This window comes from Phocoena phocoena, chromosome 6, assembly GCF_963924675.1.
Source record: "Phocoena phocoena chromosome 6, mPhoPho1.1, whole genome shotgun sequence".
Taxonomy (NCBI): domain Eukaryota; kingdom Metazoa; phylum Chordata; class Mammalia; order Artiodactyla; family Phocoenidae; genus Phocoena; species Phocoena phocoena.
The window spans coordinates 28,540,676-28,554,015 of NC_089224.1; the positions used below are offsets into that span (position 1 = coordinate 28,540,676).

Genomic DNA, 13,340 nt, shown 5'->3' on the forward strand with positions numbered 1-13,340 from the left:
TCATACTTAATACTCTGCAAGATCCTGTGAGGCAACGGTGTTCTTTCTACCTGCCACAAACACCACATGGAGCCAGCACTAGGGGAGGTGTGGAGACAGGGCAGTGCGTGGGGCTGTCACCCAGGGCAAATGCAGTGTCACCAGTGCCAAGACCTGCTCCTCAGCTTGCGAACCTTCCCTTTAAGGCCCTCCAGAAGCGCTGGGTGGAGGATGCTTTGCAAAAGAAGGTGCTGACAGAACTGGGAAACAAGACCACATCAGTGATGATTAAACGAGAATTAGGTGAGAAGCCTAAAAAGTGCTCTGCACTCTGGGCTCTTTGAAGGCAGATGCATCTTATAGGATCTTATAGGTTCACTGACATCTTTGGTGGGTTCTAGACCCACTGTTAACTGGGTTTATGACATAGTGACCGTGGAGCTCTATTGCCTCATATGTGAAAAATGACCTTTGAGGCCGACAGTGAACCCATTCTTTTCGATTTTATAGACTAGTAAATGTCAAAACTTGGGAACTGACATATGGTTATCAATTTTTGTATCAAGTAAGGACAATGAAATAGGCGAAAAATTATGATATGCTATCATTTCATAAAAGATGACTATTTTATATCATGAAGGAAGGATAACTTCAGAATCCTAAAACTGCACATTCAACTTTAAAAACAACCCTATACTGTCCTTGGCTTTCTCATTTTCTATGGATGAAAAGTTTATCACCAACTCATCTCTGCAAACTAAGGCTCTTTCACCTTGAACACTTAGGGGCAGCCGCACCGCTTGCAGATAATGTTAATTTACTCAAAGAAGTGGTTTCAGGGCTTGAAGATAACTCTGAAGAGTTCAAGTGCAACGGTCTCACAGAATCTTGCCTCAGTTTCCAATATTGATAATTATGTTTTGAGTGCCAGCAGCCAGAAACTCTATTGTTGCTTTGAAGAGAAGTAAAAAATACAGATTGTGGCAAATAGATTCATGGAATCTTGAAGTTGGAAGATTTTTTAGCAATGATCTCATCCCTGTCGTTTTCAAACTAATGCTCCATGGAGCCACAGTGGTGCTGCTTGAATCAACAGACCTCCATTTTAATTGTTATAAATAATTGAGCCTCTAATTATGGTAGAGTTCATTTGCTTAAAAAAATGAACACTAATGATCCAGTCCATCTCAAATTTAAAGGGGAAACTGATGCTGAAAGAAGCCCTGGGATTTGCCTGTGGTCACCTTGTTAGTTGGGAGAACTTGGTGGCGTGACACTAGTGGAGTGGGGAAGGAAGGATTCTTATGACAGTGTCTGTTCTCACATTCATCAATAGTTGAACCAAATCTTCCCACTGCTCCACTACAAGGAAGGTCAACCCTTACAGTTACCCTTCTGGAACGTTCCGACTGGCTCCTTTCTATACTGAACCTCATACTCTGCTTGGCAAACCATTCCTACATGATAATTATGACAAACATTTCACTGACATCTGTTGGAAACTAATTTTTAAACTCCAGATCTGTACTTCTGCTCCCATTTTGACCAGCACTGAGAAAAATCTAAAATTAAATAGCATTTAATTACATTTGAAGAGTATAGGGCTAATATTTGTATGAACATCATTTTATGTTTCTAAGGTCATGTGTATGTAAAAAAATTAAAAGGTACTTTATTTTATGAAAGATACACTTTGATTAAAATGACTGAACCCTACTGTCTGATGAAGATGCATCTACTTTCTTTCTGAGCTCCTCGTACAGCTGACCCCACAGCAGTCCAACAACATTTATATGTCAAGTCTATCACACACTGCACAGCACATTCATTTTGTAGCAAGATCCTGGTGGTGAAATGTAGCATCTAATAAGTCTGGACACAATTCAGCTGCGAGCAGCCAAAAAAAAAAAAAAAAAACTAAGTCTATATAACCTAAAACAGAGAATTTTTTGAACTGTGGTTCCCAGTCATTAGTGGGTCATGAAATCAACTTAGTGGGTTATGAAAGCATTAAAAAACATACATACATAAGAGCCAAAAGTACAATAGAAGAGAATATACCAAAATATGTTGCATGACTTAAGGGTAAATATTATTTCATAAACATTTTATTTCATTCATATATATGTATTAACACATGTACTGGGTCATGAAATAATATATATTTCACAGCTCTCAACACTGCCCTAGAGAAAAACATACTTGGCCATTCAGTCCCTTAAGAAAAGATTTTCTTTCTTTTTTCCCCATTTCTGAGCAACGGCTCCACACTGCAATGGCTGGGTACTCCAAAGGCCCCCTCCCCTCAATACAGTAACAATTCACAGTGATCTCTGAGCACCACCATTTCCTGGTTCACTGCTATTTTCTGGACATTTCCTCCCATCATACCCTGCCGGTTCAACTGAGGGAAAGTTGCCACAGTGTATCTGCGTGTGGGTCAGTAGAAGCCTCAGGTCCTGCTACCATGTGCCAGGCATGATGCCGGGGGCTTTACAGACCCGACTCTTTATACATATGGTTTCCTTTGTTTTACTGGTAGCAGTGCCTCACCTGTACATCTCGAGCTCCTAGCACAGCACCCATAGGGGCTGAGTGAATGTTTCCAAATAAGTGAATTCAACAACAAGCACATTCCATTGGTTATAAACTATATAAGTTAAGTTCAACAAAATATAAGAGTTTTAAATAAAATCAAATGTTTTCTCATTGATTCATACTTTAAAAAGTGCAAAAGTACTATACAAAGCTTTATATAGTTGTACAAAAAGTTGACACATTGGTGTTCTGTGGCTAATGATAATAATTGTATTACTTCAGCATCATATATCATAAAGTTATACAACTTACCCCTTTGATTTTGAGCAGTTTATAAGCTTACTATTTTAATATACATCATGTATTCAGTACTAGTTATTACTTTTGTATAAATAATTTCTTAATAGTAGTACATGATACTGAGGGAAAATAAAACAGTTAATAATTTTCCAAATGGTGGTAAGAAAGAAACTCATTAGTATACATTTGATTTGGGGGCTGAGTATAATTTGGGCTATGACTTAATGGAATCTAGGAGAGTGAAACAAACCTTTTTTAAACTGGAAGGACGCTCATGTGGATCAAGTTCAAGCCCTTCATCTTTCATATTAGGAAATGGCTGCACACCAGCCAAAATGACTTATCTAAGGCCACATAATTATACACTAAGAGAGATACCCCAGGTCTCCTGATAACAAATCCAGAATATTTTCCATTTCATACAAGAGGTTTATACTATAATACAATCATATTTTTTTAAAAGATCAAATCAGCTATCAAGGAAAACCAACACATGATAACATTTTAGACTTAAAAAGAAAGCCCTAGAGCAAGAGTTTATTAAAAATATATGTTGACAACTGTGTAACATAATTAGTATGGAATACGGTATTGTAAACATTGATGGCAGAAGTTCACTGGTTGTGGTAATTTATTTGTGTGTTTATGTATTACTCTTGGGTATTAGTTGTGCTTTCATCTGTATCACTGGAGTTAAATTTTTTCCACAAAAATTTCTCATTTGATTTCCAAAGAGGAGCTTCAAGATCCTCTTTCCTTTTGGAGGATGCAGCAGAAGGCACTTTTTCACACAGAGTCTCTATTACTGCCAAGTCGGTGAGTTTACTAAGACTCTCGTCATTCTGTTCATTCAAGATGTCCCAGAAATCTTTTGGTCTCTGTTTTGCTTTCTCCACGGGCCCTGAAAGAACGTTCTTTGGCAGTCGTGTGGGACTGTTCCCGTGACTTTTAAAGAGGTCATCAAGAATAGAGGTGTCACCAAGTAAGCTTACCACAGAAGTGTTTTCTAACACTGGATTTTCTATCTTTTTGTTTTCCACTTTGAAAAAGGGTCCATTTCTTGAAGCACCCAATCCTGTGAGATCCTGTCGGTTTTTCATGGTATTTTCCAACTCATACGCTCCAGACTTACTGTTCAGGAAACAGGATGCTACAGTATCTTTGGATGCTTGGCTGTTTTTCCCACTGTTCATCTCTTGGGTAGAGCTTACAGGTAATTTCTTAGTTTCCACATCATTAGAAAGCACCTCTTCTCTATGGAAACTGTGATTTTGAAACTTAGTCGATTTTTCTTTATATATTTTTGGGCTGCAAATTTGAGAAAATTTTTTGGTACAATTTTTAAATGACGAAGTTACAGAATCTGACACCCTTTCTTTTACAAGAGACTCTCTTTTTTCAGACAGATTCCTGACTCTCTCTCCTTCCTCATGGGCAGATTTAATGAATTCTGAAGGGGAATCCACAAAAAATTCTTTCACCTCTGGATAGTGAGAAGCGTAGAAGTCTCTTAGCATTTTCTGTCGTTCTTCTGAGGTGGCATTAGTTATATGTTTAGCAAATTCCTTTACAGAAGACAACTTAAAATAAGAAGCCATTTCTTCAAATTGTTTTCTGAAGATTTAATGAACAAAACCAGTGGTTATTTTTATTACATTTTATTTTTAAAGAGCTTGTCTTCAGTGTTATGCTTTGTAACAACAAAGCAATGTAATAGTATTCCTTTAGCATATATTAGCTTAATTCCATAATGAACATGCATTTTGCACTTAGGAGAATGTGATCTCTTTCCTTACACTACTGAAAAAAATATTCTAGCTCATGAAATTACCAGCTTTTTAAGTTATTCTGACTTATACTATCAGGTATTTCCTGGGAATTGTGTGATCCCAGCATGCTGCTACTCCAGTCAGCCAATTTATGACTTACATGAGAATCATAATTTATATAATCTGTATTTGGAAATCTATATTGCATTCAAGATCCATGAAATAAAACTGTCAAAGAAGGGTCTTAATAAATAGAAAAGAGAAAATGCTGAAAAATTAAGACAGGAATTTTTTTCATCTATCTCCTCTTTTCTCCTTCCACAAGTATCGATACAATATAGAAATTTCACACAACTTTTTGATGAGCCTAAAGGAAAGTTCTAAACTGATGAACCTAGATTCTTTTTCAGTATTGATCTGACTTCAGTATAGATAGCTACACTATAGTCAGATGCTATCTGAAGAAATGTGTTTCAGTCTTAGTATAAGATATTAATAAAAGCTGTTATATGCATATGTGAGGAAATGAGCCTTCCGAAACCCTGCTAAGATGGAAGTGGAAAGGTTGTTTAGGACCCCTGGGCACTAGACTCTGCTCCTTTCCCTTGGTGAGGGTTCTATGGACTGAACTGTATCCTCCCCCCAAATTCATAAGTTGAAGCCCTAAACCCCAGTGTGACTGTATTTGGAGATGGGGCCTTTAGGAGGTAATTAAGGTTAAAAGAGGTCATAAAAAGTCACCAGAGAGCTCTCCCTCTGCCATGAAAGGACACAGTGAGAAGGTGGCCATCTGCACGCCAGGGAGAGAGCTCTTGCCAGGAACCAAATCAGCTGGCACCCTGATCTTGGACTTCCCAGGCTCCAGTACTGTGAGAAGTAAATTTCTGTCTTTTAAGCCGCAGTCTGTGGTATTCTGTTACAGCAGCCCGAGCAGACTAAGACGGGCTCAGAGGGTATTGGTTTGCTGATGCTGAGTTTAGGCCGTGAGTCAGGAGAGCCCAATGCTTATAAATGTTCTTTTAAACAAAAGCCATAGATGGTGCTGCAGCATATGACTAAAGGTCCCCAGATTGTAGCATTATATCTATTTTTATATAATATTTCCTTACAACATTCATGTATCCACTCAACAAATATTTATAGAGCCCTCTTATTTGCTAGGCACTGTAAAAGAAACTATACAACAGTGAACAAACCCCAGTTCCCTGTTTTCAAGGAGTTTATAGTCTAGTTGGGGGAGACAGATACTTGAAAATCAAACCAGAAGGGAGTGATAAACCCCAGGATGGAGGTAAATACGGCACCCTGTTGGCATCCACAGAAGGGGTACCTAAGCCAGTGATTGGTAGTGGGCAAGGTGGCAGGGAAGGCTTCTCTGCTGTCACCACAAGCCAGTCAGGTAAAGGTGAGCCAGGAAGCCTTCTAGGGAGACAGGGAACGTGCATGGGCCCAGTTGCAAGAAGACTTGGTGCACACAGGGGCAGGAGAATCAGTCAAGAAAAAGGCTGAAAATCATGAGGGATCCGTATGCCGATTTCAGAAGTTTGAATTTTATCCTGTATACAACAGAGAATCCTGGGGATAAAAAATGATTGTTTTAAATGTATGTAATAACCAGGAGCTTTATTTAAAGCCACTGTTATTTTTGCCACTCAGACCAGGTTATATAAAGTTTGTGTTTCCTTTGATTTTAGTGGCAATCCATGCTGCAAATCCATGACTTTCTTTTGTGGCTTCAGATGAGTACCCCGGCTTCTAGTCCTCCCCACACTGGTCCTGTTACGTGTTCCAAATCCAGGTACTATCTATGCCTGATCAACAGCCACTCTCATTGCCAACAGAATAGTTAATAACACAAAAACAAGGTTCCAAATTTCTGTCCTGGATATGGCCAATGTTCTTGGCTGGAAAGCAACAAGTATGTTCTTAAAAGGTTCCAGTTTTAACTTCACATGAAGTAATGAAGTGTCATTATTTTGTTTATTAATCATCTCTGAATCATTTTCATGGCCTTTCTCATAAATATTTGTGCTGTGAAGATTAAGTTATTGGCAGGGTTACAGGCTGATGTCTTTTATTCATCCAAGACTTGGTAGTGTTTCAGCAGTTGCCAAAGTACTTTCACCTTTGCTGTGCTGACCTCACCCATGACCCTGAAAATCTGTCACCTCTGGGAGGAGAGGTGCTTCAGACCTTATTCTACCTGAGTAGTATGTAAGTAAACTGGGCTGTGTGGTTGCCCTTTACAGGATGAGCTATGATTACAATTCATTTTATTTTTGCCTTCTAAACTTGCTTTTGTAATTCTTGGTCTTTCTAAACACTCAACGAATTGCAAGGTACAACCAGGGGATACAAGCTAGCCACCACTTTGTGAAGAAAATTTTGTAGACACTCATAATCCATTTAGAGAAAGGGGCAGTGGTGGGGCAAAGGAAGTCAAAGTTAGGCATCTTTCAGTCTTTCAGCAAGTGCATCAAGAGTATTTATGTATCACGGAAAAAATTCAATTTTTCTCCTTTTTTCTCGAGGAACTGAAGGAGAAGGGATGGAACACAGCTAAAACCATGTTCTTTCTGTCTAAGCTTTCTGAAGTGAAGGTAGGACTGAAACTTCATTCAGATAATCCATGGGGCTACAGCATAGTACAAATTCTTGATTCACATAAAGTTAGGATGGTTAGCAGGAAAGAGGTGCTAGCAGTTTGGACACCGATCCCTAGTTCAGATGTTGGCATTCTAATATTAGACACCCTTCACCTTTTTATTTAGCATGAGGCATTTATCCCTAGGATAAGTAGAGGAAAAAAAAAGAGGCAAAAACTAATCACTGTTAATACTTTTATTTTTATATACAGTGCTAAAGGGGATAAGACACTTGTGCTTAAAGACTGGTAAAATGTATATGGTTGGTCTCCTAGCAAAAATAATTGCCCAAAGAAAATTACTCTCAATTTACCCAAAATCATTGTTGTAAATCTGTTTGTGAGGAGTTGTGTTGCTATAGCAGTGTGGGGTGTTCACCTTTGTGGGCAACGGTGGGCACCTGAGAGGCATGCTCCAATCTGCCACACCAGCACCCGAGGAGCTAAGGGACAGGTTGCCTGGGAGTTGCCAAAACCCGAGGGAAGCATCTGGAACACGCAGAGCAACCACCATTTTCCTATTGTCCGTAGAAGTCATCAGGACCAAGTGGACCACGCCTCCTCTCCCTGCTTACCTCAGTCACTACTTCTCAGTTACACATAACCACTGGCTTCTCATGCCCCTGCTAGTGTCTACATCCCTGATCTAATCCAATCCCCCATCCTTCCAGACCATTCCTCGGTGCCCCTGGAACCAGGCTATGATCTACTAACTCTCCTGTGTCTTCTGCCCAAGGGGCCCTCTGTCTCCTCCTGATACTGCCTCCCCACTGCAGCCCTCACAAGCCAAGATCTTATACCTCACATCCTTAAGCCTCAGGGTTCATGCTTCCCATTGCTGCTTCCAGATCGTTTTTTCTTAAAAACCCCTTCCCCTCTTTAAGGTTTATGCTATCCAGCTTAACCATTCTCACCCCCACCCCACCTTGTTAACTGACTTCCTAGTTGCTTCCTGACAGTGACTGAACACTCAAGATCCTGGATTAATGTTGTTTGCTTTCCCATCTCCTGCTATCATTCTTGATAACATCAGTATCCATGTGGATGTCCCACCCAACTCCTGGCCCACCAGTTTCTTGACCTCACCTCCACAGACTCGATTCCATGTTAGGCCCCATTCCCAAAGTCATATACCACTAATGTCATTACCATTAACTGCACAACCTCCAAACCCCTGAATTCAGTCATATGCTCCAGTTCAACTGCTCAATTATCCCAATGACAGCAATGCTGGAATATACCCTTCATCTCATCAAGTCCTCCAATTTGCTGACTCTTCTGCTTTCTCACTAACATCAGCCTCCCCCTTTCCAGCTTATGTTCAATTTTATAATCGCTTCTTTGCAAACATCCTTTAGCTTCCTTGCTTCTCTCTCCTTCTCCTGGTAAAACTCAGCTGTTTCCCTATTCTGTGTCGGCAACTGAACAACTGAAGCTTGCTGAATGAAGTCTGCACAACTGCACAGATGGTTTTACTGGAATTACTCTCAGATAGGAACTTAACGTCACCCAGGAAATTTAGCCCCACTAAGCTTGCTTTCCCACTTTATGACTTCCACTAATGACTTCTTTCATAATTTCTCTCTCCCCAAATCTCTTTCCCTCTGTACTGATGACTTTAATTCTCAATTAATTGAGGAACTATCACTGTATCTGTGCCCTTCTTTATCTCTTTCTCTTAATACTTCTCAAAGACTAGATCTTCCGCCTGTGGTCTGGATCCCACCCTCTCCTGCCTCCAGGACTTCACTTTTTCTGTTATCACCTCTCTGGCGTGATCTCGTTTTTTCCTATTAGTCTTTTTCCTCAACACACAAACAGGTTCTATTATCTTCCCAACTTAAAAACAAACTACACTTCATCCCACAATGCCCTCCAGCTACTGCTAGTTTCCACATCCAAACTTAAGGAGCAGTCCCAGGGGCTTGCCCTTTCACTGCTTGCCCACCTCACCCTGGCATCTGCCTACTTCTAGTGCTCATGGAAAGGTGACCAAAGAGTTCTTCAGCTCCAGGGGCTTTCCCACTTCTTCGGATTCTGGTTCTCAGCAGCAGTCAATAAAGTTAAGTGTTCCCTCCTTTTCGAAACTCTCACTTGTCTTGGACTTTAGGACCTTGCACTGGGGCCTCCTACACAGTAGGCCACAGTCACTCTCCAGGCTCAGTACTGGGGTTTCTCCTCTCCTCTCCGTGTTCTGTTCCTAAGCTGTTCACACAGTCTATGGCTATAAAAACTATCTGTAATCTATTTATAATCTCTATGCTGATAATTTCCAAATTTAGACCTCCAGTCTCCAAATCCCAGAGTAGCATATCCACTGCCCATGTGACATTTCCCTATATCCTCAAATTTAATATGATCAAAAGAGAACTCTTGATTTTTTTTTTTTACTCCAAACTTGTGTCTCTCCTAGTTTTCCCCATTCAGTGAATCCAGTCTGCTGCTTAAGGCAGAAAATTGGGAGTAATCCTGTCTTCTCCCCTTCCCAAAAAAACAGTTCAACATCAAACTGAATTTATCCATTCGGCTGTCTCCATGGCAACTACTCTATTGCAAACCACCATCACCTAGTTCCTTATGGTCTCCCCTAGTCCACTCTGCCCTCTTCCACGCAGAAGCTGGAAAAATCTTTTAGAAACATACATCAGATCATGTCATGCTTCAACAGCTTTCTACTGCAGTTGGAACAAAATCCAAATTCTTTTCTATAATCTACAAGGCTTGGCATGCTCCAGCCCCATCTATGTCTCTCCCTTCATCTCATGCCATTCTCTGCTTGATTTATTATGCACTAAGTACACCAGTCTTCTCTCAAAACCTCCTCCCTCTTCAGAAAGTTCTTACTTTGGTTCTCTGCTTCATTACCCTTCAGGTCTTAACTTAAATGTCACTTGTATAGAGAGGTCTTCCCTGACTACCTAGTAGAAAGGGAGTTATATCCCTCCCGATCCCATTACTCTCTATAAAGGAGGCCTGTCTACTTTTTTCCTATAACACATCATTTTATAACTATTTATTTATAAGTTTTTTTACTTTTGAAAATTTTATGGTTTTATGTCAACCCCCATCCCACTGTACTGTAAGCTCTATGTCTATGTCTCTTTTTTTACACTGTATATTTAGCACCTAGCACAGTGCCTGAGTGCATATTAGATGCTCAATAAATACTCAATGAGTGAATGAATGTAATGCACTTAAGTATTTCACTTATATAAAATAATTTCATTTTTTATCAATTTGGGGATTAGCCTTCTTAAAACATTTGGGAATTTTTTTCTTTTTTTGGCCGTGCTGTGTGGCTTGTGGGATCTTAGTTCCCCAACCAGGGACTGAACCCAGGCCACCGCAGCAAAAGCGCTCTAACCACTGGACCACCAGGGAATTCCGGGATTTATTTTTTAAAGTGTACAAATTCATATTTCTCTGAAATATTCAGATGCCACATATAGTTAAAATTCAAATAATTTGTGTATTTTACTAGGTAGTTATATTTCTTTTGAGAATCATTCATAAAGTCCAATGTTGTTATAGATGACATACCTGCGGATCCCTTTTGGTGTTTCTCCAATTATGAAGGTGGTCTGGCCTGTTCGGTAGACATTTTTCTTCTTCTGGCTTACAGGGTGTGAAATGTAAAGGGGAAAGGAAATGCTGCCTTCACTTGGTTGTTGGCATTCCTTTGTATGTGTCGATGTATCTCCCTTCATTTTTTCCTTATATGTCTGAAAAAAGGATGAAAGCAAAAATTCTGAAAAAACAGTCATTTCTGGTCAAATAAGGAGACTGTCTTACTTTTTCCCAGTATTCTTTACAATCTAGTATATCATATTCTCCAAGTAATATCATTGTCAGATCTTGTTAGACCTTTAAAAAGATATTACTTGTAGCAGTAATGCGATGTTTCTCTTTTCATTGTTTAAGATATATGCTAAAGATATACCTTTCTTAAAGTTACAATAAAAGTAATGGTAATATGATGTTTCTACTGTCAAGACTATGGGTATACTGATACACATGCTGGCATCCACTCTCCTAAACAAGGATAAAAATTAATGATTATATAAATAATGGCATAAAAATGGGATGTTTAAAAAAATTAATTCAGCAATTTCTCTCAATATTATTAAGCAGACTTTCGGTTATTTAATCTTATATAAGCAAACTTTTAAGAAATAACAACCTTTATATAATAATGCAATACACTAGTTTTGTAAATCCTACTTCAATCTCCAGTGGGTTGCAAGGATTACTTAGTGATTGTTAAGATGTTAACTAGAGGTGGTTGAAATTACAGATAGAATCACATTTATTTTACAGACTAAGGGTGTCTTGCATAATACAAATTGTTAAAAATAGTGACTCAAGAAAAAAATAATTTTAAACTGTATGGTTCCATTTTCCCTGACAAAATGGTAAGGTGAGTATGTGGAAAGTCCCCGTCTTATTCCAAAAACAGAAATATTGGATGCAATTTGACAACAACAACAAAATTATATTTGAGCTCAAAAGTAAGAAAGGAAAATCTCTAGATGCCAAAGCCAAGTAACATAGTGGTAGGTGGGAGCTGAAGCTCAGCAGTCCCAGGAATAGGGTCCTAAATTCTAGTCTGCAGGATTCCATGTGTAGAGGGGAAATGGAAAGGATTTAACTCTCTGAATTAAAAAACAAACAAACAAAATAAAAACACAGCAGGAATTAAATGGATATCCAGTTTTCAAATTAAAGCTAGGAAAGCCCAAACTGGGGGCACAGGATAGAAACAGGCTCCCTTGTTACTCTAGATAGAATCACTGGTGAAAACATGGAATGCCCAGCCTGTGCCATTTGTGGAATCTGATTTTGTAGCACTTGCATTGTATGGAAAAATCTAAGCTAAAAACCAACATAAAAAACTGGCCCAGAACCAGTGAAAACCATAGATCTCAATGAGGGGTGAATACAAAAATATAACATAGGAACACTTTTTAAATCTAGAGAATGCTGTGATTCCAATGTGGGGGGCGGGGGGGAAGCGTTCAGTTAAAAATTATAAAGAACACACAAAGCCCACTGCCATGAAAGTGGACAGATACAACAAATGTGAGAATCCATATCTGAGGAATTATAGATAACAAAGCAATCTGAAAGAGACTTTAACTCATTAGCATATCCAGAAAGATAAAGGAAGAACTGGGTATTGTAAAATACCAGATCTGAGAAAGAACCAAATACAAATTCTAGAAAAGAAATATAGGTTTGAAAAAAAATAGACATAGAAACAAAGTTAAAATATGGGTTAAGCAGCAGGCTACACAGCCTTACAATGACAGTTGATAAATTGGTAGAGTAAAATTACTCAGAATGCTAGGGGGAGAGAGAGAGAGAAAGGAGGAAAGGAGGGAAGAAAGGAAGAAAGGAAGGAGGAAAGGAGGAAAAAAAGGAAGGCAGGAAGGAAGGAAGGAAGGAAGAAAGAAAGAAAGAAAGAAAGAAAAAGAAAGAAAGGAAAGAAATAAGGAAAGAAAGAAAGAAAGAATGGAAGAAAGGAAGACAGACAAGAAAGAAAGACAAGAAAGAAAAATTAAGTGACAGAAGACATGGCAGAAAACATACCAAAATTTCTAAAATATTAGAAGGAGATAACAGAAAATGGAAGAGATAATGTCAAAGTAGTAATGGCAGAGAATTGAAGAAGGCATGAATCCTCAAACTAAAAAAGGAGAATCTCTAGTGTGAAAAATGAAAATAAATCTGTACCTTGTTATATCACAGATAAAGAGAATATCTTAAAAACTACCAGAGAAAAGTAAGCTATCCCACAAAGAAATAATAATCAAACTAAAGGCAGACTTCTCATTACCACTACCACCATCACCACCACCAAGAGAAGATAATGAGAGTATCTTCAACATGCTGGGAGGGAAAAACCATCAACCTAGAATTCTAAACCCAGTTAAACTATCACTTAAGAAATTTGCAGGCATACAAATACTACAAAACAGATTAGTAATTGTCAATGAGACAGTGATTTTTTCTTTTATAGGAGTTCAATGGGATTCAAGTGGCACAAATCACTGAATGTTGGTAGGGAACGGCTTTCATTCCACAAATATTTACTAAGCACCTATTACGTT

General features: G+C 38.8%; 1 protein-coding gene across 1 annotated transcript in view; it reads right to left on the minus strand.

Moving 5' to 3' along the window:
- Nucleotides 1-3,353: 3,353 nt before the first annotated feature.
- Nucleotides 3,354-13,340, minus strand: part of ERCC6L2 (ERCC excision repair 6 like 2) — a 138,260-nt gene continuing 128,273 nt past the window's right edge. Inside the window, exons 18-19 of the mRNA XM_065878831.1 lie at nucleotides 10,771-10,952; nucleotides 3,354-4,431 (exon numbers count right to left, since the gene is read on the minus strand). Of these exons, the coding sequence (XP_065734903.1) occupies nucleotides 3,468-4,431; nucleotides 10,771-10,952 (1,146 nt within the window). The 3' untranslated portion in view covers nucleotides 3,354-3,467. The remainder of the gene's footprint in view (nucleotides 4,432-10,770; nucleotides 10,953-13,340) is intronic.